The sequence below is a fragment of the Thunnus thynnus genome, chromosome 10, assembly GCF_963924715.1.
Source record: "Thunnus thynnus chromosome 10, fThuThy2.1, whole genome shotgun sequence".
Taxonomy (NCBI): Eukaryota; Metazoa; Chordata; class Actinopteri; order Scombriformes; family Scombridae; genus Thunnus; species Thunnus thynnus.
The window spans coordinates 10,874,781-10,901,867 of NC_089526.1; the positions used below are offsets into that span (position 1 = coordinate 10,874,781).

A 27,087-nucleotide genomic window follows, 5' to 3' on the forward strand; every position below is an offset into this window, starting at 1 on the left:
CCTAAGCTTATATCAAACAATCTACACTGTAAACAACAAGGGTTCTGGATGGTTCAATAGTGCAATTTGTACCAACTGCAGGAATAATTAACATTACCAGTTTTTGTTTTACATACACACAGTATATATAATGCTAAAGATTTAGCAGTTCACAGATTCTAAGCAGAGGTAAAACCAAAATAGAGTCAGAAAAACAGCTAACCATACAAATTTGAAGCTATTTTTAACTGTTAGCTGTCAAGTGCAACTCCAGGTACTGCACTGAATAAATGACAGCTCTATTCAGAAATTCAAGTGGTTTAGCAAATAGCAATTGTTCTATTAAATACAATTTAGCCTAGAAAGAACCACTGAATAAGCTTTAAGAAAAAAAGAAAAAAAAAAGAGCGCAGACAACCTTTGTCTAATGAGGGCCAGACATGTTCACCCCCAACCACCCGGCATTTCAGCCCCTTCAGCCCTCCACCCCAGCCTCGATCTTCAGACACTGGGCTGGAGAGAGGCGTGAAGAAGGGGGCCAGACTGCTAACCATCCATCACATCCGTCTGACCCGCCCCACAGTGCTGAAAAGACCACGGTTATCACTCACCCCTGACACAGTCATCGACGTTTGCCCTTAGAAGCACAAACACACACACACAAACACACACACTCACACATACAGACACCGACGCACACATATAGACAATCTACAACATCTTTGCAGTCACTCCAAAATGTCCCGTCACCTCTTGTCCTTCCCTCCATTGAACTCTCATCACTATCCATCAACCCTCATCATTCACAAAAATGCCAGCCGATCAACAGATGGCTCCAGGACCAATAAGACCGTGACAAATGCCAGGTAACTCCCAACAGGGGCCAGTTGCGTTAATCTGCACTCTGAACTACGGAACGGTTATTTCCAGTCCAGGCCAACAGTTATGCAAAGCTAGAGTCAGCTTCGATCTAGACTGGTGGGGGCCTTTGTGCTGATCTGAGTTGGAGTTGGGTGCTACAATGGTTTGTATTGTCCCACTGCCTCTCAGCTTTATTACATATGTATGTGTTGATTGCTGCAAAACAACAATGCTGGTGCATGGCATTAAGCAGTAACAATAACAATGATGCTTGGAGCTCCTACTCAGCGTTGGATGTTTATCCAACAAACCTCCATGTTGACGCCCAGTGCCCAATGGTGTGAAATACCAGCAGAGGAGCCAGCTTGGGAATATCATGAATGAGAAGTATATCGAGTACCTTGTCTTTACTGAGGTATAATTCAGCAATTCTAACTCTGCATACTTAAAACATAACAGAGAATGGATGAATGATAATGGATTGACTGTATTTATTGTTATACATATTGTAAAATGATGCAGAACTCACAAGTCATCCGAGTAACTACTAGCTTTGACTAAATCTAGAATGCATTGCACTAAGCTTTGTATAAGGACCCAGTGAGATCCATACTGTGAAGATGTGTGACATTGATACAGAGTCCATGGCACAATGGATACATATGAGAGTGCTCCATAGGATCAAAGGTCACCTGGCCCACCCACGTCACTGTGGTGTAACAAGCCTGCGTGGAATGCCAGGGGGTCGTTCTGGTTGAAAACCTTGGGTTTGTCACCCGCCCAACCCTTCTAGCATCGTGACACACCCGAGCGGGCCAAGCTATGTGCCACCCCCGCCGGGCACCCTGTGGTATCAAAGACTTCCCCACACTTGGGTCCCATTCACACAAAACCACACATGGGCGTACGCAGACAACGGCCATCTCTGATGCCCTTCTGATTCTCCGCGCTGGCATTTAGCTGGAGAAGTTTAGTCTGTGTGTATGCGTGTGTCAGTGTATGTGTGTGTGTGTTTGTTTGAGCGGAGCGGTGTGCAGTAGGGAGGGAGGGGGGAGTGGAGGGTCCAAAGTGACAAGTGTTGTGGTGCAGATGTCCCCACAGCCAGCAGAGCCTCATGAATGGAAACTGTTGTGATGGTGACGGGGAAACGCGTTGGAGGCCTGGCCTACGCACACCAGTCATCTGAATGGCTGGAATTCAACATGGTCGAAAAGACAAGCTCATGCGTGCAGACTGGAAACAATGTGCCCTCTTTACTACTTTTTCTCTAACTCTCTCTGTCACTCTCACTCTTTCTTCTTTGGTTTTTAATCATTCCCCCTCTGTAAATGTAGCTGCAGTTAATTGTGATGCAAATCTTTCATGGTACCTTTAAAATTGTTGTTCAGCATCAAAAATTACTGTACATATACAGTGCAGTATATATGACAAAAATAAAAGCAGACTGATTAATTCTTAATATTCTTAAAGGATAAAGCACAATCTATTGAAACAAAGGAACAAAGATGGATAGGAAGTCACAGCGTAATTGATTTGAAGTGGAAATGTTATGATTGATCTATTGATTAGCTGTCTGGTGCTCCAGCCCTTTTTAACAACAGACATACGGCTTCGCTCAAGGGACCATGAAGCTAGGGCCTCAGAGGAACACACACATATACGCACACACACACGGCATAGGTCCATCCATTTACCATGTGACCATCAAGACGATGAGACAGACAAAAGAGGGACAAGATGAAGCTGCCTCTTCAATTTCTGTCCTATTAAACATCTGTTCAGCCGATGTAGAAAGTCGATGCTTTGCCAAACACATTTTGTGACTCAACGGCTGTTCACAATGTATTGTCACATGTGAGCATTTTTCAGAGGAAATGATATGACTGATGACAAAAGACAGAGGGGAGAATTGACTGCATGTGTGCTAAAAGTACATTTTTCAGAGGAGAGAGATGATCTTTTGCTCACTACAAAGTTAACTGCAGAATTTACTGACAGTTCACTGTCAACAATAGATGTAAATACAAGCACACATTCAAATATTATTCTCTACATTCTTAGAGTTACAGTATTTCAGAGTGTGTGTCTGTCCTCACACTGTGTGGCTGTAGTATAAGCTAAAAGAAAGCAAACAACAAACAAGTTGAACAGCTTTGTGAGATGACACCCAGATTTAGAATATGATCACACACACTACTAAAAGATGTCATGCACATCAGATCATCATCATCACAAATACACTAGTGAAATCATGTGTGAATACCCACACACACCACACACATCCTCTAAATTAATGACCACATAGGTTGTTTGTCTGCACTCCAGAATGACTCACTGAAGTGTAATATGCCACTTTCCAAAACAGGAGCGTAATATGTCAGTTTCCAAAACCGTTACAAATAGGATGGGTTTAGGGAAAGATCATGGTTTGCGTTAAAATGTCCACTTGAAACATGGTTATTACTTCCTTAAAGTTAGGCAACCTTCATCGTAATGGTAACAGTAAACACCACATTACGGTTTTTAAAAAAATATCCCGACTCATGGTTGTAAGCAGGAAGTGAACAGCGGTCTCCTGCAGCAAAGTTCACTTTTAGCAATCTAACTATCTAGCCATCCACCCAACCTACCTCCTCCAAATAAGAAAGTTACCTTATATAGATGTCATCTGAACAGTGTCACTTCTCTGGATCATAATTACTGCGACTGCTAGATGGCGTCTGTCACTCAAACGTAACTATAGGTCGTATTTTGGTGACTGAATTTACGACCTATAGGGTAGTTTTTCTTGAGAGGACAACGTCACACACACTTATGCATATACACCTTAGTTGCAACAGAGCTCTCATCTCCATGTTTTATTAGTGACAGTGAAGTGGACAGTCAGACTACAGTGAAGTCCTTTATCCTGACTAACAAACAGATACATCTCTCAGCTCTGACCCACACACTCACGCACACACGGGAATTACAGACAGTAAAAGCCTGACATGTCCCAAGAGAGACCAAGAAAAGGATTTTTGTTTGAAGCAGGAAGGGGTTATTGTTCACTAGATGCCAGGGCGTGGGCATCCAGGCACAGATTAGCCACAGGGAAACATTATCTCTTTGGGCCAGTTTACAAGACCCAGTCTGGCCTGGTCTAGTTTGGTCATCAAGGTACTTTATGTTCTGAGTGGCTCTTGTCTCCCATAAGAACAAAGTGAGGGCTTGTTGGAGAAACCGAGAGGGGTGAGTCCCTGCTTTCTTCCCACCTACTCTCCTCCCTGCTTCCCCTCCTCTCCTCCCCTCTGGCCCCCGGACCAACTGCGAGGCTGCTGGAGTTCAAGCCTGGCCACGTGTTGGCCATTACACTCCCACAATGACCTTGTTGAGCTCAACATTTAGAGTCCCATAAAAACATTATTGTCCGACTCCTGGGATCATTTGTCCACTACCACAAAGGCTCAGAGAAAACCAAAATGTTAACCCCCCAGGGTTTTGCGGAGGCACATTTTTCAAATTCTGCCCCTTCTCCTCTTCTCTACCCATCCGCCCTCCTGGTACCACATCCCGCACCCACACTGACGTACTTACCAGCGGTGCCCACAGGGCACTACTACAAGGCTGCCTAATCAAAACGCTGCACCATAAAACAGACTTTTTGTTTTGTACTCCCAAAGAGCAAAGCCAACAATAATATCCATTCTCTTCTGCATACAGCACCATTTCAGCTTTTTCCTCTCATTTTATTGACTTTTGCGCACAAATGCACTTGTTTGTTATCTATCCATTTGTGCATCCATCTATGCTTCCCTTTTCAGATGCATAACTATAGACCCATAACAGCTAAAAGTTCCTAATGGTCATTTAGTCTCTAAATATGTCCATTTCACATGGGCTGGTTGAATGTAGCCTACCTGCTGAGTGAATGGGCAAGGTCGTGCCAGCCTATTAGCCATATTAAAAACCAACCCATTATGGTAATTGGGGAGGTCTAATGCATGTACAGGTTGCTTAGCGCCCATGTATTAGCTCTGATAGATGACTCTGTGATTAGCACTGAAAGGTACATTGTAGTACAGCGCTGCTGCTTGCCTCATGCTTGCTGTCCTCTGATCCCGTCTCTCAATGTGCTGACCTCTACTGTGGACACTTAGGTCAGTTATGCACGTCCCTGACCAAATGTTGGCTACTGGGAATCAGAGTGATTGCTATGGACAAGGACATTCGTTATTCCCTGTGACAATGATAAAGAATTTTTTTTTTTTTTTAATTCTTGGGGGGCTGAAAAATATATTTAATTTCCATTTGCCCAGCAAGATATGATTTAGAAAGAGGGGAAAGCACATGTTTGATCCTCATTACTGAACCTTACATAAATGTACCTAAGATGTGCATGTAGAAACTGTACACCCTGGACTAATACAACATTATAACGCACTCAACAGAACAGTACAAGTGATTTTTCAAAACCAATAATCACAGCTGTGTAATTATTAAGTAATTAGTACTGATCAACACAACTGTCAGATGTTTGGCCTTTTTTATTGTCTTATTTCATTATTAACAATAAAAGTATTTCACAATTCAAAAAAAACATTTATGAAGCGAATGAAAATGTTGAATGGAAAGTGTGTGAGGGGGGTACAGTAGCAGTCGTTCCAATGACAGTGTTAATACTCCACTACAAGTTTTTAATTTAGAAATCCATAAGGGAAATGCTTTGCCTTGAGTTTCCAAATCACATTTCATTAAATTTTACCATCTGTCCTGTACCACCGGCACCCACCCTTTTCCCCGTCTTACTCCCAATCCAGAGCTCCCATCCCCAGCTCTGTGAGCGGCCCTGACTGGGTCTCTCAGGGAAGGGAGCACATTCTCCTTTCATCCCCTCTTAGAGGACAAACATCAGTCCCATCTCGCCGCCCATCCATATTCATGAGCCGCTTATAAATATCTGATAGCAGCCTCGCTACAGCTGTTTAGCTGCGAGAGCAACGCACAGAGCCTCGCACATACATACACACACAAACACTTTTACCGGGGTGTGCATGCATTTGCACGTACATGCATTCTTGAACATACAGTGTATTGTTCTTTATTTCTTTTTCCTCACACATGCGTACACTGGTCGGAGGTCAGATCTCAGCCCCTCATCCCCCAGTGGTTCTACCTGCCTGGCCCCCAGATAGCATCGGCTCATTGCAGGGCTATCGCTCTCTCTCGTTCTTTCTCCCTGGCTTTAATTAAAGCGTAAGTGTGACTACAAAATGAGAGAGGAATCCTTAAGTGCAGTATTTACCTTCCCCCTGACAGGGCTCATGCTTATCAGTGAGGCTAGAGAACTAGAGCTAAGAGTTAGCGACTTCTCAAAGGCCTGAGTAATCGCTTAGCCCCTCTTCTTCCCTCAACACACACACACACACACACACACACACACACAGACTTCCTCAACCTTAGCATCACCCACCTTATGACACCTCTCTCCTTGTTTGATGCATATGGAATACAAGTGCTTCACATTTGTTCTTTTCAGTTTCAGGAATTTAAATTATCTAATGAAGCAAACAATAAGTACAAAGAGTTTAACTAAATCAACATTTGTAACACCTCATTAAGACAAAACAAAACAACATAACAGTGTGTGAAAATGGGGAATTTCTTATGTTCAGTCATGTGGCTGTAGTGATTCATGCTAATTATTCTTCTATTAATTCCAAACAAACAAAGTCTTTTTACTGTTGCTTGCACTTCCTGTGTGCCAGAGGATTTTTTTCCCTGGAAAGATGTAATTGACACACAGGTGTTAAGAACAGTGAGTGTAAAAGCTTATAAAACTCCTATCAGTTTTTGTTTTATTACTGATTTGTGACACAAGAAATGGGAAGAGAAAAGGCAATGCAAAAAAAAAGATTTGAATGAAAATGCCCCAAAATATTAAATGGTAAATTTTGCAACTGAAACCGTAACTGTAGGCAGATTGGGGCAAAGTGTCAAGAAATGTTCTCAACCTTGGTAGTTAGGGCCTCAGACCAAACGTAGCGACTAGTGAGCCAGGTGGAAAAGTGGCAAATCCCTCATATGAACACAATGAGAAAATAGGCTGTGATGGAAGAGCAGAAGGCAAAGTTCAAGTAAATTGTGACCTCAAAAGATTGGAAAGTTACAGCGCAGTAACCATTCACACCTGACACTCATCATACTGTAAAAATGTCAATTGTCGGTTATAATTTCACTAAAATATACTTCTGTTTCAATCAAAACTGTAACAATGTGTACTTTTCAGTGCACTATTTTATTTTTGTTATAATTGTTAAAATATTCCATGTTCACACTATTACCCATCAGTCTCATTTTCATTAAACCTTTCTGTTTAACCTTTCTGTTTGATGAAAAGCCTCTTCAGATTTTTTCATATATGAGGAAGAGCCTTCCAGCCATTTACAATGCAGAATCCTTGGCAGAGGAAAACAGAAGGGGCGTTTTTCCCGGGGCTACAGATTAGAACGGTGATATGAACACCTCCCTATCACTGTCTGCTAGTGGCTTCCTAATCACATCCCTGCAACTGATACTGAGGCAGCACAGAACGTGAAAAGGGAGGGTGAGCAAGAAGAAGAGAAAGGAGAGATAGAGGGAGGCAGCTAAAGGCACAATCTTGGAAATCAAATGCCACTATCCAATGCGTGTTTAGTATGGCACAGATACAGCGACAATATTCAAAGGTGACATTGTAATCAGTGGACAATACTGGCACAAGTTCCTGCACTTCCAGGAAGGTAGAAGACCAAACTCCACTTCTGAGGAACTTTTGCTGGTGTTTCTTTTCTTTTCTTTTGGTTCTTTTTTTATTTACTGATACCTAACCGCTTCCAGTTTCTCCTCTTCTCCTCTAACTCATTAGAAACATTAGAATTGCTGATGCTGGCAAGAAAACACATTTTGCTTCGGTCTGAAGAATATCTTTGTTCTGTTTCCAATACAAATAGAAGGAGATTTAAATATTGCTCCTCTAGAGTGTGCCTGTGTGGCTGTGTGAGAGCAGGAGGCAGAGAGAGTGTTTGAGTGTACTGTGTGCATCTGTGTGTCGAGTCGCAATTGGTTGTGCATACGAAAGGATGAGAAATTGTGTGAGCTTATATGTGTGTGTGACTGTATGAGTGTTCCCAGAGGGTATATCTGTTCCTTGTGGGGAGTACAGTTAAAGTGAACAATAGGCAGTGCTGTACTGCACCCTATGCAGCGCGGTACTACAGAACATCAACAAAAGGAGGAATACAGACTTTGTAAAAGGAGCTGGAAACCTGCTTTACTTTTTGAAATGGTCAAAAAAGGTTGTGAGCTTTTAGCCACAAAAGGTCTTATATATCAGTGATAAACCGAAATGAGGAAAAGGAGCTTCAACAGATTGGCCAGTAGCTCTGACCTTCTTGGAAAAGACAACAAAGTTAATTTTAACTGTACATAGCAACAGGTGCATTGGTAAATCCTTAACCCAAGTCAGTGTCATCAACACACAAGGGCAAAACAGGGGGAAAATAATGGTAATAACAAATGTAATGCACAGGAAACATAACAGAAGTTGGGAAAACGTAAATAATATAATAATATGAAATAACACCTAAGCAGAGAAGGAGGTAAAGCATTAGGAAGAGGTGAAATATAAAAAGTAGAAAAGAATAAAACAAAACAAAACGGATGTAAATAGAAGGTGGGGAATTGGAAAGAGAAAGGGGAGGGAAGGTTGAAGCTAGCTAGCTTTTCTCATTAGCCATGCAGAGCATCTTGGCTCCTCTCCCACAACTCCCCGCTCATCATCGCCTGGGCCCTGGCTGCCAGCGCACCCCCACCTCCATGAACCATCCCTCTTTGCCTCATCCCTCCATGCCTCCCCTCCTTCCCCTTCCAGCCCCTATAATCACACCCGCAATCACAGCCCCTAATTAGGTTAATTAATTTGTATCAGCCCTTATAGGGACTTGGCTGATGAGGCAGCCATAATAGCGTCAGTGCTTGCCCCCCCCCCCTTGCAAAAAAAAAAAAAAAAGAGAAAGAAGAAGGGGGTAAAAATTAAAGAGAAGGATCTGATGCGAGCCTGTCTGTGACAAGATAGGACTATAAACCATGGGGTCACATTTACCTCCCCACCCCCAACCTTTCTCTCTGCCACGTCTTTTCTAACCCTATAACCCCAACACATCCCTTCCCCCCTGCTTTTGTTGTTCAATGGGGTTGACACTGACACCTAAATAGTGATATACAACCCATCTTGTCACTGTGCTTCATTGTGTCCTCTGGAATGAAAACATCCTGTATAATAATAATTGAGTCTGCATCTTCCCAGTGACACACATACACGATGCATATAGAAGGGTGCTGTTTTGCTTGTTTGTTTACACTTTCACAGCCTGTCGTGGTGTTCCAAAAGTGGAGAAAAAAAAAAAGTGTAAGCTATGATAATGATTCTCTTGGCAGTTTGTCTCTGTAGTCGTCAGAGAGACCGATCGAAGAATCACATTACAATCAGCGGCCCTCATCGCCCCTCATCAGGCCACTGACGAACAAACTCTGATTAACACCCCATCTGATTACTGCAATCACCCAGGCTAACCACGCACAAGCACTGTCCCCCACCCGCATGCGCGTGCACACACACACACACTCATTCTAACACCTCACTGCTGAGCAGATACGAGGCACACGTGCACGCACAAAGTTGTTCTGATCACGCATCGGCACGTAGTTGCCATAAGAGAGGTAACCATTAGAGAAGCAACGCACTCACAAATTTGAAAGACAAAAAAAGTGCATGCATGGGAGGAGCAGAGTGTGTTTGTGTGAAAGATACAACTAGAAATTAAGACACTGAGTATTATAATGAGAAAGGGGGCATGACAGGAGAGGAAACTAATATAATGAATAGTTTTCAAAAACTCTTACGCCTACAGTATCAAACCCAAGTATAGTGTCCGGTGTGTGTATTGTCAGATTATTGCACAATTTCAAAACACACAAGAACCCCACCATACACATGAACTGGGTGCATTCAATTGTGATGCAAGCAGACACATGCATAAATATACACACACACACGCAATCTCAGACAGACAATGACACGGGGAGGCTGCGAGACAAGGACAGATCCGGTAGTTAAAGCGTAATGAACACGTCCCCGAGGCGCGCGCCTGGCATTCCCCTGAATGATGGACTGACAGTAATACCGGGGCAGATGGGTGCGCTCCACGCCCTGTTCAACACCACACACACACACACACACACACACACACACACACGTACATATCCTCCCCCTGCTGCCCCTCTCTCCTGCAGAGATACCCCCTGTAGGTCTGATGTGGAGCTGGGGGGCGGAGGGGGGTACCAGGGGTGCTGTGTGTGTGTGTGTGTGTGTGCACCTAGAGGTGGGGGGCACAAGTATGAGGCCCCCGTCATGATTTAGGCTCCCATGCAAATTTAATCAATTCGAGTACCTCTCGCCAGCCAGGGCTCATTAGCGGCAATTTAAAAAGGGGGCTCTGTGATCCCCACCTCATTGCATGAGCCAGACATTCAACTCAGGCATACACACACACACACAAACATGCTAAGATACACACACATATCCAAATACTCGCATATACACCAAAATGCATGCACGTCAGGGGCACTGTCAAGGCTGTAAAGATTTTCCTTCAGACATCTTCCCCCTGGCATGGAAAGAGACCCTGCCTGCACGCAAACCCACCCCCCCACCCCCTCCAAGCCCCCACCCCTCCTCTGTCCCTCCTCACTCCCTCCTCTCTATCCACTACTTCAAAAGCCCCATGACACCCAGCTTCAAGTTAAAGGAGAGAGGGATCCGAAGATAAAGACTACCTCTCATCCCCCACCCCTCAGATTCTGAGACACCCTCCTAACACTCAAACCCCAGGCTACCTCTCTCTTCTCCGCACCTCTCGCTCTCCAGCTCTCCGTAATTGGGGGATCGATTAGTACTGTCCTTAACCATCCTTAACCTCGGCTCTATAAACTGGCTTTGGAGCATGGCAGAGCTGTGTTGGTGAACAAGTGGTGGAGGTGCAGTGCTCTTGCTTTGCAGGGATCAAGTGCTAGGTTAAAACCATGTGGGAAGGTTAAAGTGGTGTGTGACAAATTTCTAAAAGAAAATAATGAAAGAAATAAAGAAAATTGAACTACATTAAAGAGTTGGTTCAAACAAATTACAAAAAAACACTGTTTTGATTTTATTTGCCTATGATTGTAGATATCTGTCTGAACTGCCAGCCCAGTACAATGTTAAGGGACTTTTGATGGTAGATTTTAACCAGCTACACCACTTTCCAAAAAGAGTTTCCCCTTTACTTTGGATAATCCACAGAACACACTGTCAGCATTTTTATAGGATAGATAGAAACTAGTTCCAATAAAAACTGTTCACATTGAGGTCTGTAGATTATCCAGAAAGCATTGTGTCTGGAAAAAGAAGTTGCTTTTGACTTTCTAAGTATTTTGCCTTTATTCAACAGTAGAGAAATGACAGGACATGAGAGGTGAGAGAAATGGGGAACCATATGCAAAAAAGGTCCCTGGCTGGACAGACTTTACAGTACATGATTAGGATCTTAAACCCTTTAGTCACCAGGACTCCCTTGCCTTTGAATTTTTTGAATTTCATTTTCAGACCCGGCAAAAACCACAATTTTAGTCACCTTTACTGTACTGAGATGTATCTTTCATAACCTGGGCAAAAGAAAAAACCCAAATGGTCTGCATGGCTAAATATCATTTAAGTTTACATTTTGGGGGTTTGTTTTTTGTGATTTTGGTGAGCTGACACTATAAACTAAATACTGGTATCTGATACAAAACTTCTACATGTATGCACTGTATCTCAAGATTTGTTAAAAATGTTCTATATGGTATTAAATAGACACTTGGATCAATGAATTCCCTTTTCTGATTACAAAATATGCCTTTTTTCCAAAGGAATAGGTTTTTTTCAGGATACGCCTGATAACTAAACTTAGAGGACAAAGATCTATTGTATTGCACCCCTTTTTAACCAGGCTACACTTTCACTCTCAAACAGTTACTATATATTGGGGTCAATGTCATACCCTGCAGCTGTGTGACTACCACAGAGCACTCCACTTCTAACCCCCCTTTTCTAAAAATGACTATTCGTTAGCAACCCTCTAGGGTCATTAACTTTAGAGATGGGGTTGGGGGGTACAGGATGGCCTGTGCAAGTCGTCAAATGAGTTATGAGGCTTTTGACAATAGAGGAATGCCTGTCTATATCTTTAAAATCAGAAGGTCGCCCACTGCCCACCCTTGAGCCCTGCTGCTGCACCCCGGCGCAAGAGTCCCGTTGCTGGGGGGAATGAAAGGAGAGCTTGAGGACGAACAGTGGCTTGTCTGTGCTTGAGTTTCACAGTCTGATAGGGGTCCCGGAACTGCGCACACAGTGTTTTGACCCCTTGGCTCTCCTCGACGACCTCCACCCCCTCCGCTTATGGACGCTGGGCCCGAGGGTCCCAATGCACGCACGCTCTCTCAGTGCTGTGACGCAGTAGCAGAGGGCAGGGAGGGTGGGAGGAAGGCGTAAGGAAGGAAGGAGGGAGAGTTGGCCGAGGATGTCAATCACTCTTTCACTGGGTAGAACGCAATTCTGACAGGAATGGTCAACACCGAAATGCCAGCACAGGACCTTGCCCTGCCTTGTGCTTGTATGGTCCACACATGTAAATACTGTATGTTTATTACACGTGTATCTACTTAGTCATACTTATTTTTATTGTAAAATCTCATACTCATCAGTATCGCTATGCTATTTAGGAAACTGATAGAATGATTTAAATTGCTAGACTTTAGGCTTTTACTACTCTTCACTCCGCATTAAGTTTTAAATGAGAGTAAACAGTCCATGTGGACACCCAACATCACTCTTTCCCTGTTTTGGCCCATTCTGAGCAGTTGGCTCACCTTTGCTCTGGTCAGCAGTGTTTGGGCCAAGGCCTCTAGTCCCTCTCCTCCAGCCTCTTCTCCTCTCTCTGCGCCTGGTGACATTTCCGCCTGGCTCCCTCTCTCCCCTCTTCCCCTCCAGTGGCTCCCAGGAGAGGCTGATGGATGGGCCCTGTTTATGAAGCTGCTGCCACCACAGTGATCAATCAAGCCTGGGTCACTGTGATCTGCTGCTGGGCGCCAGGCCTTCAGTCTATTTCACACCATAGGCTAGAGGAAGTAACCACACATACACATTGTTGGTACTCACTACATGCACATATTTAACACACTGAGGGTGGTAGAGAAAGACAACACTATAAAGAACCAGAAATCTTTAAAGGGATTTTTTTTGTCCGTGCTTGCTTTACCTGAAAGATGGTGCTTATGTAAATTTCAGAAAGCCTAAAAGTCTCGAATCAACCAACTTCATTTGTGAAGACAGAGCTTTGTCAAGGGATGATGATGAGAGCGTAGTTGACACGCACACACACTTTGCTTGGGAGAAATCCAGTGTATGGTGTTTAATTAATTAAACATCATACACCTGTGTGAGCTTAAAGTGGGGACAGGTTTTTTTTTTCCTGTCTTATAAACCACAGTCTCTGACTCTGTTGTTACTATGAACATACATTGGACCAAAAATATGTAACAAATTTAAATATCTTAAAAAACTAAAACAAATCAACATTTGAATTGAACTGCACATCTTCGTAAGAGGTGGAAGACGTCAGAGTTTGAGTATGGGGTACTAATTAGGTGATACAAAAGTGTCCAGAACAACAGAGAACAAAAAATAGAAAAGTGCTTCAGTGCATATCAAACAGCCTAAAAATTCCTGATAACTAGCTCCAATTTTAAGATAAAGGGCAATGATACCTTGAGAAGTACCTAGAGGAAACCACAACTCTAATTAAGAGGGAACAAGAGAACATGATTGTAGCACACTTAGAAGTGATTCATGTGAAGATATTGATTCAGTTTTAAGTAGAACATGTGCACTTCTGTTTGTAAATTGATGGTATTTCTCAAATCTAAGGGTCAGCATCATGTGGGTGCCTGCTTTGGCGGGTAGTGAGCAAGCCCTTTTCACAGAAGACATTTTGACGTGTCACAGTAGGAAAAGCACAGGTGTAAATAATAAAATAAATGGTGATTGAATTCCATTTAGCAGCTTTAGTTTCAGGGTCCTGGTGTTGTGCATGCTGGCTCACTGTTGTAGTTTACAGGGACACTTGAATACAATGGAGCCATTGTTAATATTATTAGTAACACCTGTGCTTTTCCTACTGTTACAAGTAAAAATGTCTGCTATGAAAAAGGTCTATTGCTATATGGTGATGGGTGAGTATGGGTACTGATTTGGTTAATATATAATGGGATACCTGATGACTTGGGACCAATTTTAAGCAGCATCACATCAACCTCTTAAAAATGAGACTAAACTGGAAACTGATGTAGCTGTAACGAAAGTAAAATTTGCCTCTCAAGGGAGCCTTGCGACAGAGGTGTCATTGCATAAGCACAGCTGCCGCTAATAAAATTAATAATAGGTAATTTTGATTAAAGTAAGCTAATGAGCAAGCATTGACAATAGTATTATCAATGCTTGCTAACTGACACCTAAATCATACTTAATTTTATTAGCTGCAGCTGTGTCTACCCTGCTGTGACATGTGAAAATGGTTTGTTGGAGGTGTATGCTGCATCCTAAATCAAGGGCTGTATTTGGAGGAAGCAGCCTACAAAGGTGTGCCCTTGGAAGGATCTGAAGGCTATGCTGAATATGTGCCCTCACTCCACAAGATGGCCCAGCCTCAGACACCTACACTGATAGTGTGTTGTGCTCTCTTGTTCATCAAATCAAAATTTTCAGATTTATCACCAGGAAGTTACCCTCAAATCAGAAATTGAAAATAGCTGCATTACACTGTATTTTTCTATTGAAAATCATGGCTGCTAACAGGAACAGTAGAGTTAATGCTTGGCTTTAATCATTTACACTTTATTTCCCAGTAATTGGTGACCCCATGGGTGCAAATGCATGGCAATCTGGCATGGACATGTGGTATTTCCTGATTTTATGAACAGACTAGGACAACCTGAATTCAACTTACTTGCTCATATTGAGTTGTGGGACACGAAGGGCCACTTAAGTTGTGTCCTCCACATTATGCCAGAGGAAGAATGCAATTCTCAGTCATTTTTGGAGATGCCTTTGAAAAGGAACATCAGTCTTTTATGACAGGTTTAAAATGTGGATGAAGTGTTCAACTCCTCAGTTGACAATCTACTAAACTAGGCACCAGCTGTGACACACACAAAGAACTCAATGACATTTCCCCAGAATTTGACTCTAAAATCTAAATGTTGGGTCATTCTAGTGACTATCAGAACCCAGCTTTGTCTACTTAATCTTTGTATGTTCCAGTGTCTTCTTCAGCCACCAAGACTTTTTTTTCTTCCATAGATAGTGTCATAAAGAACACTAATGCCACCTACTGGTACATGAAGAAAATACAATCTACTACACACTAATGGCTCAGCTGACCGTATCACATACCACATAAATCCTTGGTTCAAATTCAGCCTGGGGCTTCTTTCACATATCATCCTCTTGTTTCTTTCTTCAATTTCTAAGTCTCTGTAATTGTAAAGTCCACAATCTACTGTCCCAAAACAAGGCCAACCATAAGTTAACTGTAAGTCAAGAAATCACGTCAATTCATATTTGTCTGTTATTTATTTGAAAGAAACTAAAAGTCTTAGATGAATATGTACAAAACTGGACGCCTGCAACAAAATTTTAAGGGGGAAAAAAAAAAAATAGTATCCTGTGTATCTGCCATGAATATACAGAGCAGAAGTCCATTATTTCACCAGTATCACATGGCAAAAGTGGTGATTATTTTCCAGTCTGATGATTACTCCCCTCTCAGCGTTTCCTCTTGGCCTCAAACTTGTAGATAGCTGCAGCATTGGGTGTCTCCTTTTTTACCTTAACTTTCTTGTTCTTATCCTGTAGCACAGAGGAAACAGAAAATATTTATTTGACAGTTACTACTGTAATATACATGAACATTGAAGGCAATGAAGATAATCAAGTGGAATTGAAACCAAAAGCCTTTTTGTGATTAAGAGCATTTCTCCATGTCAGCCCATCTCATCCTCGTCCTCACCTGTATGTCCTTGCGGGTCTGGATCTTCTGGCTGATGACGTACATTTTCTTTTCCCTGTCAATTCTCTGGGAAAGAATTTTATACTGGTGCTTCCTTTGCCTGGCCAGCTTCTACAGGTAGAGTGAGAAAACATCAGTGTGATGAACTGCAGAGCCTTAAAACTCACTACAATATGAATGAATAATCCACTTCTGAAGAGTTCAACTTTGGAGTCAAGAATACAATTTCCAACGCAGAGTTTTCAATACAGGCATCTATCAGTGAAGATTACAGAGGTTCAGGATGGTGACTGAATGAACAGTGCTAATCTGCATTCATGACATACACAGACCTTGATACTGTGAGGCTCTACAGCTCCCTGGATGCTCTTAGTCTCCAGAGTTTTCAGAGTTGGTCTGTTAAACACTCTGTCCACCAGCTCGGGGACTGTGTTGAGGTGGCTCGCCAGCTCAAAAGACTCAACTGAAGGGGGACACAAAAAAAAATTTAATTAAAACTTTTCAACTTCTTAAATAACCTAATGACTGGAAGCCCCCAATGTCAAGGAGAGTTTCTATGAAGATCAAAAGATCAATAGTTAACACTATTAGCTAGTGGAGAGTTATTATCTAGGATCTACAAAACATTTTTATTCACCTTCCTTCTTGGAATCCACAAAAAATGTGTGCTTGTTTTTTTGTTTGCTGTCTGCATCCAGAAGATGGAGTTCTCCTTTCAGCCTCTCAATTTTCTGAAAGCAAATGATAAGCAGAAATGACATGAGGCAAAAATAGAATCACTATTAGGTGAGGGGAATAATTTACAGGTTAGATAATGATCAGAGTACATCTATACTTAATTCCCTCCAACACTGATATGTCAAAAATCACTATAGACTGTATGCAACAGTTCCAGAGGAAGTTGCAGCCTCTGGTATCTCTTCTGAAATGCCACTACAAACAAACAGTACCCTCAGGTGAAACAAGTACTGTCTGAATTGCCGTCCTTGATTTTTTTTTTTTGTTTACCTCTAGGAAAGGACTTTCACTGTATGTTAATACGCACTCTGCACATTGATGCATCTGAAAGTGGTGTTGCCAAACTCAAGTTCAGAACCGACACCTTTGACAGGCCTTTTCGTTGCTCTGAGCGTACCAACAACAATTTGAATATTATATATTTGGCACAATGACAGTGTGTAAATCAAGTACACTGTTTTCCAAAGTAAATCGCATCCAAGTGGGCTAAAAGGTATTTCAGTAGGATGCATAGAATTAATCAATAAATCTTGTCAGCAGAGGTTTTACAAAATTATTGATTGTGGCTATTGAATAAAAACTGGGTCCACTCAATCCCATTTGCATAGGCAGTGTGACAATGCAAATGTTCATGTGAAAGGAATGTGATGAAAAGATTGGACTGGAGCTTAAAAAAAAAAAAAAAAAAAAAAAAAAAAAGGAGTCCAATTTTGCATGAATAAACCTTTCCAAAATATGATTTTTTTTTGTCAGCAATTATTCAGTTGTGGTAGTGCAAAATCACATCCATTTTTACCAAATTTTTAAATGTCTTAATTGAAGCCAGCTGGGCATAACAGGCTCAACAACATTATCAATTATAAAGACAACAGACTTACCTTTGCCTCTGCCACCCTCTTCATCTCCACATATTTGATATCCTGTGTCCTCATCACTTTCTTCTGCTCCTCTGTCACCTCCACTTCCTCCTTTGCTTTTTTTGCTACGTGAACTCCATCCTGTCAATGTGACACAAAACAAAAGCATACAAACAAGTTGTGCATGACAGAACTGACACAAGCAACTGCATTTTCTCTCTTGAGTTAATATTGTTTGGATTAAGATTCTCATCTTGTTGCTCTGGTGCCGCTGCTGCTGATCTTACCTGCAGTTGAGAGCTGATCATTTTGAAGTAAAACTCATCTGGGTTCTTCTCCAGAGCTTTCTTTCGCAGAGCAGCAAGAGTGTTTTGTTTCTTGTGGTAGTCACTATAAAAAAAGGCAAAGTAAGCTCATTACAGAAATTATTCCTGAACCATATTTGACATTGAAAGATTTATGATTTTGAATCCACAGCCAGGAGGCATAAAAACACGTTTCTTAAACATGAATCAACTCACTCTGCACGGAGTTTGTAGTCTTTCTTCTTTTCCAGCAATCCCAAATTTTTCCTGAAACCAGGCTGTTCGAACAAAATGACAAAGTTACACCAGGTTGTACACATTTAATAGTAGTATATATGCGTGTATCACATCGTAACCTCACATTTATTAGCTTTTTAGTGTCTCTGTACTACAGTGGCATTTCATAACATAACAGCAAAACCTGGCTGGCTGGCAAGCTAACAAGCTAGCCAACAAAACACTGAAATGCTCACCTGAGATCTTTCATGGTGGTTTCTCTGTCGGGATTTCAGCGCTTTCCTGAACGAAGACATGTCTGAAAGATGTCTCCAAGCGTAATAAAGACAAAATAATAGGGCCAAAGCAATAAAAAGTTTCCTCACATGTACAGGCACTCAAACCTCCCCCCTGATACAGGTCTGGTGTTTCCCTAGTAGCTGGGACACGTGGGTTCCTGCCTGGTTCAGAGCTTTTTCATTTCTCTGCCGCAGATTCGCAACTCAAATCTCACTGAAAAAATCCCATACATTACGAATTATGACTTTGATTGACACTTAACTAACATAAAAAAATCCTCAAAATAGCATTTGTCTCATGAAAAGAAACTGAAATATAATGACGTATTTATTCGATAATATAAAGTGCTTTGAATGTCATGCTGCGTGCTGTAGACGCGTGTGAAAGCACGAGGTGGCGCTGTTGGTCACATTTTAAAAACGTTATATGTTATGCGCAATGGCCTGCTGCACATTCCTGCAATGAGAACCTTTGCCTGTGAATTCATAATAGTATTATAAGTAAGTGCATTTATTCAAGTAATATACTTGAGTTCAGTTTTGAGGTAGTTGTACTTATACTACTTATTCCATTTTTTATATTTCTAATCCACTACATTTCAGAGGGAAAATTGTACTTTACTCCACCACATTTAAGAATGTTACAGCTGTACTTAGATCACTAGTTGCTTTGCAAATTAAGATTTTAAAAAACAAAACAAATAGTCTGTTTATAAAATATGAACCAATGTTTAAACTGATCAACAGTATATAAAGTACTGAACTGCGCAATTTTTAAATCTTTTTAATGACAGTATTTGCACCAACTCATACACCTTGATCTGTGCTCACTCTTAAAAACTTCACCTCAAGCCTTACTTCCTCAAGTTGACACTTAAAATTTCTTTTTCTTGTTTTTTTTCTATGTCCTTTTCTTCGTTTCATTTCACTTGGCTTTAAATAGTCTACAAAAGTTGTTGTGTAGAGCTTCCTGGCAATGGGTAGGGGGTTTAATCATATTCATCCAACTAGAAGAACAAGTCAACTACATTGTGTCAGACCCCAGCTTGGCACGAAAAAGACTTGAAACAAGTGAGGGTCATCACAGTGCTGCTGCCTTAATATGTTTTGGCTGCACAGTTCGTGCACTGAATGATTTTGATCACTATAATGAGGGTCTCAGTTTGCCAAAGCGACCGGTTAACACTAATTGGTGACAAGTTTATGTTTTTCCAACATGGATATTTACTACATGTTTCCGTGTGGGTTCCAGACCCCTGTTTAGATTTATATCCAGACCAATAGACCTAAAAGAGATTACATGGGAAGTTCATAATAATTCTTATAACCTCCACACCCTCAAACAGGAAATAAACTGCAGGCATCTCATTAAAAGTCAAACATTTTGTGTGTGTAACCTACAAGTAGAACTAACAAGCTATGAAAGTAAATATATACATATGAAAGGCTTTCTTCCCATTTTGAGACAGAAATGAGCTGTAGAAACTTGGAAGATGATGGGGTCACCACCCTTCTCTGGGGGAAAAGATTCACTTCCTGACTTCCTGATATTTTGGGAAGAGGAGAGACAAAGACAAAGCCACAACGGCACCAGTCCCCTAATCTCACCCAGACTCCTAACTCTGTGTGGATGTGAGAAGAAGCCAATAGGACAGAGAGTGATATTCCACTAAACAGCCATTTTTCCCATGGCATCTCACTATCCCCCCACCAACCGCAAGGAATTTGTTTTATATGTGTGAGATTTGCCCGGCATGCAGAATGTTTTGCGGGTGATGAGACCTATGAATGGGATCAGTGTTTCCACATTATGTCACAGGCTTGTTAATCAGTCTGATGGCTAATGACCCTGATTCCTGTGAAGGTTTCAGCCCAAGGCCCGACTGATCCACTCACCCACTAACATGTGTTTAACTGGGCAAACACAGACGGCAGCCGGGATTTACGGGTTAAATGTCTGCATTTTGACTTACAGGGCTCCTTGCTGTTTAATTCATGGGAGTATTTATCATTACAAGTGAAATGCCTGGTGAGCCATGGCAGGGGTAAATACTACTTTGGAAATCAGGGGCTTGTAACAAGCTGATGCAAGAGCAGTAGGACAAAAGCTTGTGGGTTTGTTCAGGGTCAGCAATGGAGGAATGCCCTTGTGGGGCAGATGCAGAGCCATTTGGTTTTCTAATATGACCCTGTAAAAATAACACTGCTGGCATATTGTAAGACTGCTACACTTGGGCTGAGCTCAGGGCTTTGGTATGTCTCCCCTGACCATGGTTGGTCCTCATCTGCAGCTAGCCGCCAGACCAGCCCAGTCAAAAATATGCCTGAGCCAGAAGTTCCTCCTATGTGATTATTTTGTTGCATTCCCAAAACAAAAAAGCATAATCAGACAGGTTCAAAAGTCATCCTGTTAAGTAGATCTTTGTTGGCAGAGGATGAACATATTTAAGTACATTTACTTAAAGGATAAGGCTGGCGATTTACATATGTTTCTTATTGTCAACAAATCTCATGTGCAGAGCCAAACCAAAAATTAATTGATTCTACTTACAAGTATTGTGTGTGTATCCAAAGTCTAATATATATTTTATTCCTCTGTGCTGTAGACCTCCGTCGCTGTCCAAAAACTATTAAAAACACATCAGTGAGCCACACCATTGCACTGGGTGACATGTTCCTTCACCACGAAGACTACAGTTACGTTAGTTTGTTTAGAAACAGCTCCAAAGACTAATAATAGCGATCACATTTTCAGTTTCCAGAGAGTAGTTTCTTGTAAGTCAGATGCTACTGAGCATGCACTGGAATGTGGTTGCGTTTACAGAGGAGCTTTGCTAGCTTGCTGTGTTACATATCACAACCTCTTGACTTTGTGCTACATTATACATTGTAAATAACTTTAGTAAAAGAACTGCGCAGTGGCGTCTGCCTTACAAGGCACTGCTCTCCGGAGACAGAAAACTTTATCGCTCTTATTAGTCATTGGAGCCGTTTCTAAACAAACTAATGTGCCCAAACTCTTTGGGGCCGGGCAACATGTCACCCTGTGCATGGCTCACTGACGTGTTTTTAATAGTTTTTGCACTCCAACAGATGTCTGCGGCACAGAGGGATACAATATATCAGGCTTTGGATACACATACAATACTTAAGCAGGATCATAATTCGTTGTTGGTTTGGCTTTGCAATTTTGAGGTGCTTTACTCAAGTATTTCTATTTTCTGCTACTTATAGTCCACATTTCAGAGGGAAATATTGTGCTTTTTAGTCTACCACATTTATTTGACAGCTATAGCTACTCATTACTTGTAAGATAAAGGAACATATGATAAGCTTATGAAATACAACACATTTTCAAAGATTATGCCACTGATTATCAATTTTTTTTGGCTTGTGAGCCCACAAGCTAAAGAATCTAGTTGGGGTCCCTTGTCACGTATCAGTTGTGTGTGTGTTGTTAGCAGTTACATTAAAGAGTGTTTTCTCCTCTAAACTTCTCACATGTTTTCTTTTAAATAACTGATTGAGGCCAAAGGAAGTGAATGTATCCAATAATTTACAAAAAGCAGATTAGAGAAAAGTCCAAAAAACATTTGTCCAAAAATACAAATGTGTGCAGAACTTTGTTTTTTCCTCTTTTCTTTCCTCATTAATCATTTCATGACCCCCCAGATTTATTTTGTGACCCTTACTTTTGATACTTTAAGTGCATTTTGTTTATAATACTTGTGTGCTTTTGTACTTTATGTACTTGTAACAGAATATCTGATATTGGTACTTTTTACTTAGTAAAAAGACCTGAAAACTTCATACACCACAGCTTGTTAGACATCATCAGCTCTAAAAATTTCCCTCTGCTTTTCGATGCCTGGTCACCAGCCAGACAGTAGGTGCACTCCTGGGTGGGATTCTCACCATAGTCCCTTAACCACAAACTCTTGTAAAACCAAAACTGTCTACAATTAAGTACCAATACGGTGCTTATTTTCCCTGCTTGAGTTTTGGAGTGTATATTGTACCATGATCTTTTTTATACTCCGACAATATACTCAGACAATCACAGCAGTGAATTGGCGAGAAGTGGATGAGTTTCAGATGAGACACTATATACTTCAAGTGCTCTGTAAAAAAAGTAATTACCGGTAATATCGTCAAAAAGGGTCTTTCACTTTTGATAGATTTTTTTGAGCTTATCTTTAAAAGTCAACACGATTCCACATGTATGAAGCTAATTCTCTTTGGTTATGTGATTTTCTGCATATCACACCACTTTATAAAATAATGTTTTGTTACATCATAGCAAACCGCAGATTCCACCCACCATCCTGTATGTGATGAAAACAGATGCATACTGTTACAAGTCATACCTACATATAACTTAAGAGGAGCTTTTAACAATTTAATTGTCTCATTAGTCTGCAGCTCAGGGTCATGATGCTCATTAGAGTTAATTTAACTCAGGTGTTCTAAAACCACACATCCAAGAACAGAGTTTAAGGTTTACTGTGTAGCACTAATTTAAGTTTTATTTAGCAGAGCATGACAGTCACCTGAGACTCACTGTTCACACACTGCATCAAAAGGTATAGTGTGATTTAAAGTGTATCCTACACCTACAGCTGCAAACATCTTCACTGAAGTGAAGTTTTTTATTGACTATCCCATAAAATTAATCTTTTACAGATTCCATTTTGACACTTGCTTTTCATTTTATGTGCTCTATGCAGTGTTGGACACTTTCATACTCTGAACTTATTACTCAGTTAACCCCTATTAACCTTTTAAGTTGTTTTTCAAAACTAAAACAGAGAGATGTTTTATGTAAAAGGTGAAAAAGTAGTAATATTAACCTTCTACACAAAGAAAGAAACAGTGAGGGACTCATCAGACCATTTCTCCCATGATGAATTGACAGGCATCTGTCCTCTAATTTGTTGCACGCAGTCTTACAGGACCACGCCTCAGAGTGTAAAATTAGAATTTATAATTAGGGGGTTGTGGGGAATAGAGGGGTCAGACCAGTACAGCTCACACTCTTTCAGTTGTCACAGGACCATGACACACTAGAGTCACATGTTAGAGGCAGTTATGTATAAAGGTCCATGTTAATTGATCTAGTTCATGTGTAACATTTTGCGGCTGCTTTTGCAAGTCTAAAAATATCAAAAAAATCAGTCAGGCAGAAAAAATACCATTGTTGCCAAACATTATTTAAAATTACAGAATGAAATGTTGTGTTTGAATGCTTTTACTCATTTCAATGATGTAATTCAAAATTAGAGCACAAAAGTTGACGTTGCAGGGGATGATCTAATGGTAATGTAGCATAACATATTGTGTTTTGGAAAAACTGTGTCGTTGTCTATGATGTTATTACACAAGGATTTGTTTAGTGACAAGCCAGTTTTGATATTCATGTTTTAAAGGTATTACATCTTTGTTTTGATTTACTGTATGTGTTTCTTAGATGTGTGCAGACAGCTGCTGTCAGAATCCTTAAGTCACCCAGTGTTCACTTTTTAAAACTACTTAAAGGAGACATATTATGCTTTATTTATATACTGTTATGATGTTAGATATCTATTCTAAACTTGATCATAGTTCCAAGACTTAACATATGTAGAAATGCTCCCTGAAAGTCAAAAGCCCAGGCTTCAACCTGCTCTGAACACTTCGTTTGTGACATTTATTTCTTGCGTATGCCCATAAAGTTCTGTAGCCTTTGTTGCTAAGGTCGTTGCTTGTCCATTTATATATCGGATCAGATTTCCACTCAAACAGAGAAGAAACAGAGAAGTTGCCATTTTAGTGAAATCCTACTATTATTACTACTATAGTTTGTTACATGGCTTGTTGACGTGGCCTCCGGACCCGGCGGAAGTCTGCCAAGGGGCAGCTTCCTGAAGCGGGCCAATCACAACAGAGTGGGCTCCTCGGGAGGGTTGAAAGTTAAGTCACTACAATAACATATTTGTAAGGAATAAAGAAAATTGTTCAAAGTTGCACTATACCGAATTAGTAATTGTGGCTTTATTAACAGATGTATCTTTGGAGACTGTACTGATCCCTTGATTATGTTTGCATGTTTAAGGGGGGTTTTTGCCAACTATTGGTTTTAACTGGTTTATGAACAGTGAGAAACCTGAGGTCCACAGTGATAGCCATAGTTGTTTTGGAATGTATTTTGTGAATAATGCTAACTTTAAATATTGTTGTTTCAGTATGTCTAACTGGATGGTGGATGTACTTGGGATGAAATTATTTGGAATTACAAGTGGAATTCAGTGAAATTCTATGTGATGTGATGTGATGTGTTTCTATGTGGTTGTGAACTCCACAGTGATTAGTAATTAGATATTAGGTCCACCTGGCAATCTATCTGTCCCCTTTAAATAAGGAACATATTCCTTCATTTGTACACACTGATGTAGGCCGGATGGCAAACAAAATGTTCTCTGACAGATGAACAATTAAATCAATGATACATTTCTGAGTGCGACCCTCTTTTCACAAAATGGTTATATGCATCTAGGCAGTGTTGGGAATAACGCGTTACAAAGTAGCGTTACTGTAATTCACTACTTTTGGCCGTAACTAGTAATGTAACTAGTTACTTTTTCAAATTAAATAATGCAATTACAATTACTGAAATTCAACGTTACTGTAATTCACTACTTTTGGCCGTAACTAGTAATGTAACTAGTTACTTTTTCAAATTGAATAATGCAATTACAATTACTGAAATTTAAATGGGTACATCACTCGTTACTTTTGTCTTATGTGAAAATAGTGGACAGCTGCAGAGGATAGCAGACAAATGCACACACAACACAAACAAAACATCATCTGACTTTACCGTGTCTCAGAGCCACGTTGTAAAGTCCACATTATTGTAGCCAACTCGTGGTAAAACATAAGTCTTGTGTCCGGAGTTATAACATTATATTTATTTAAATAATACCTGTTACTGAACTGCAGCTGCTATTCCTGGTTTGAGTTTTGGATCTGCAGTAAAACCCGGAGCAAGCTTTTTAGTTGTCTGTCTTTTACATTTGTGAAACTGGATTGTACTGAACTGATCTGGGGTTGTGGGGAAAACAAAACAGACCCTTTACCGAGTGGATTGAACTCTGAGATTGTGGGAAGAATTACACTTTTGTGTTAAACGTAATGCAAAAGTTATGTTCCCTTGTAACTAATTACTTTTTATATGCAGTAATTGGTAAAGTAATTCAATTACTTTTTGAGAGAAGTAACTAGTAACTGTAACTAATTACTAACTTTCAGTAACTTGCCCAACACTGCATCTAGGATAACACACCAGGTAGTCAGAGCGCAGGACACCCCTGCAAACACTCCTCGGGAGGGGCGCCTTAAAGAGACAGGAACTAAAACGGCCTGTTTCAGACAGAGGCTGAACTGAGCGGCTGCATAAAGGCCCTGTATAAGTTAAATAAGGAGTTTTTTGAATTGTAAATCATGCAAAGATATTCCAGTAGAGCCCCACATTAACAATGACCTGTAAATGTACATAATATGCCCCCCTTAAAAATGTTTTCTTTCCAGTTAGAGTCATCTTAATAATTGTGAGATGAAATCAAGAATGACAACACTTTCTCTCCAATATGTTGAGAAAATACATATTGTGTTGGTGATTGTGTACTGTAAGTACATCACAGGGATATTAATGTGGATTTGGGTGGGATGACAAAACAGTTACTGGGCAGATGTTGTCCTTTTGTTGAGTAGCAGAAATTAGCCAGTTCTGAAGTTCACTAATGAGAAGTTCCTCCTTCAGTTACATAAATAGACTCTCAACTCTCTATTGGGATTCAGTAGATAGTTTACAGACTTTAGTGTGCTCCAACTGAAGTGCTCGTCTAATGCTTGAATGGTGTCTTGTTTAGGTTAAGGGAATGATCGTCATCATAGCTACAATTATAATCTTATGGTTATGAGTAGGTGACAAACGCGGTCATAGTTAAAAAAAACAACAATGTTGACTTTTGGTCAGAACCAGGAAGCCAGCAGCAGTCTCCCATGTTCAAGTTTGATGTTTTGTTGAACCATTCATCCACCCTATGATGACACTGACTCTCTACAATAATGTCACCAGATTTCCTCAGTTACTCTCGTCATAATTACAACAGTTGCTAGGGGCTATGTCACTTGAATGTAAACAGAATTTTGGGGCACTTGGTGAAAAGACTGATTTTGTCATTTTTGGGAGAACAGTCTTGGGAGGACAGTCTCCTCCCCCCACACCTTTACAACGTCAGAACTGTGAGGCTCCATCCAACAATGTCCATAACTTTCTGAAACTGAAAATCCAATTTCTTTTTAAATTCTTTTCATATATACAATTTAGTGCACCACTTTGATAGCCTTCCAGGAAAGACTGATGAAAGTGTGCACTGCTATCCCCAGCTGAAAGTTTTTATTGCGTTTCGCCTCTCTCTGTGATGGCAGGCTTTTGCTGTTTGGAGCGGCCATATACACTTTTGCCTTCTGACGTCTTTGGACAACATGTTGTAAATGAACCAGTTAATTTGGAGCATGCCCCTGCCTTAAAAGAATAGTTTGAGATAGAGTTGGATGAGAAGATTGATACCAGTCTCATCCCGAGAGTGGTATCAATCTTCTCATTTAACTCTTTTTCGCTGTGCCATAA

General features: G+C 40.8%; 1 protein-coding gene and 1 long non-coding RNA gene across 2 annotated transcripts in view; both read right to left on the minus strand.

Moving 5' to 3' along the window:
- LOC137191089 (uncharacterized) overlaps positions 1-27,087 on the minus strand; it is a 53,121-nt gene that overhangs the window by 24,027 nt on the left and 2,007 nt on the right. The window contains exon 2 of the long non-coding RNA XR_010930353.1: positions 12,805-13,053. This is a non-coding gene — a long non-coding RNA (uncharacterized lncRNA). The remainder of the gene's footprint in view (positions 1-12,804; positions 13,054-27,087) is intronic.
- On the minus strand, positions 15,547-18,597 carry utp11 (UTP11 small subunit processome component). Its single transcript, XM_067600905.1, has 8 exons — positions 18,375-18,597; positions 18,118-18,179; positions 17,884-17,986; positions 17,618-17,737; positions 16,639-16,732; positions 16,334-16,464; positions 16,002-16,112; positions 15,547-15,841 (listed from the first exon to the last, which is right to left on the minus strand). The coding sequence occupies exons 1-8, from the start codon at positions 18,432-18,434 to the stop codon at positions 15,758-15,760; spliced, it is 765 nt and encodes a 254-aa protein (XP_067457006.1). The 5' UTR covers positions 18,435-18,597; the 3' UTR covers positions 15,547-15,757.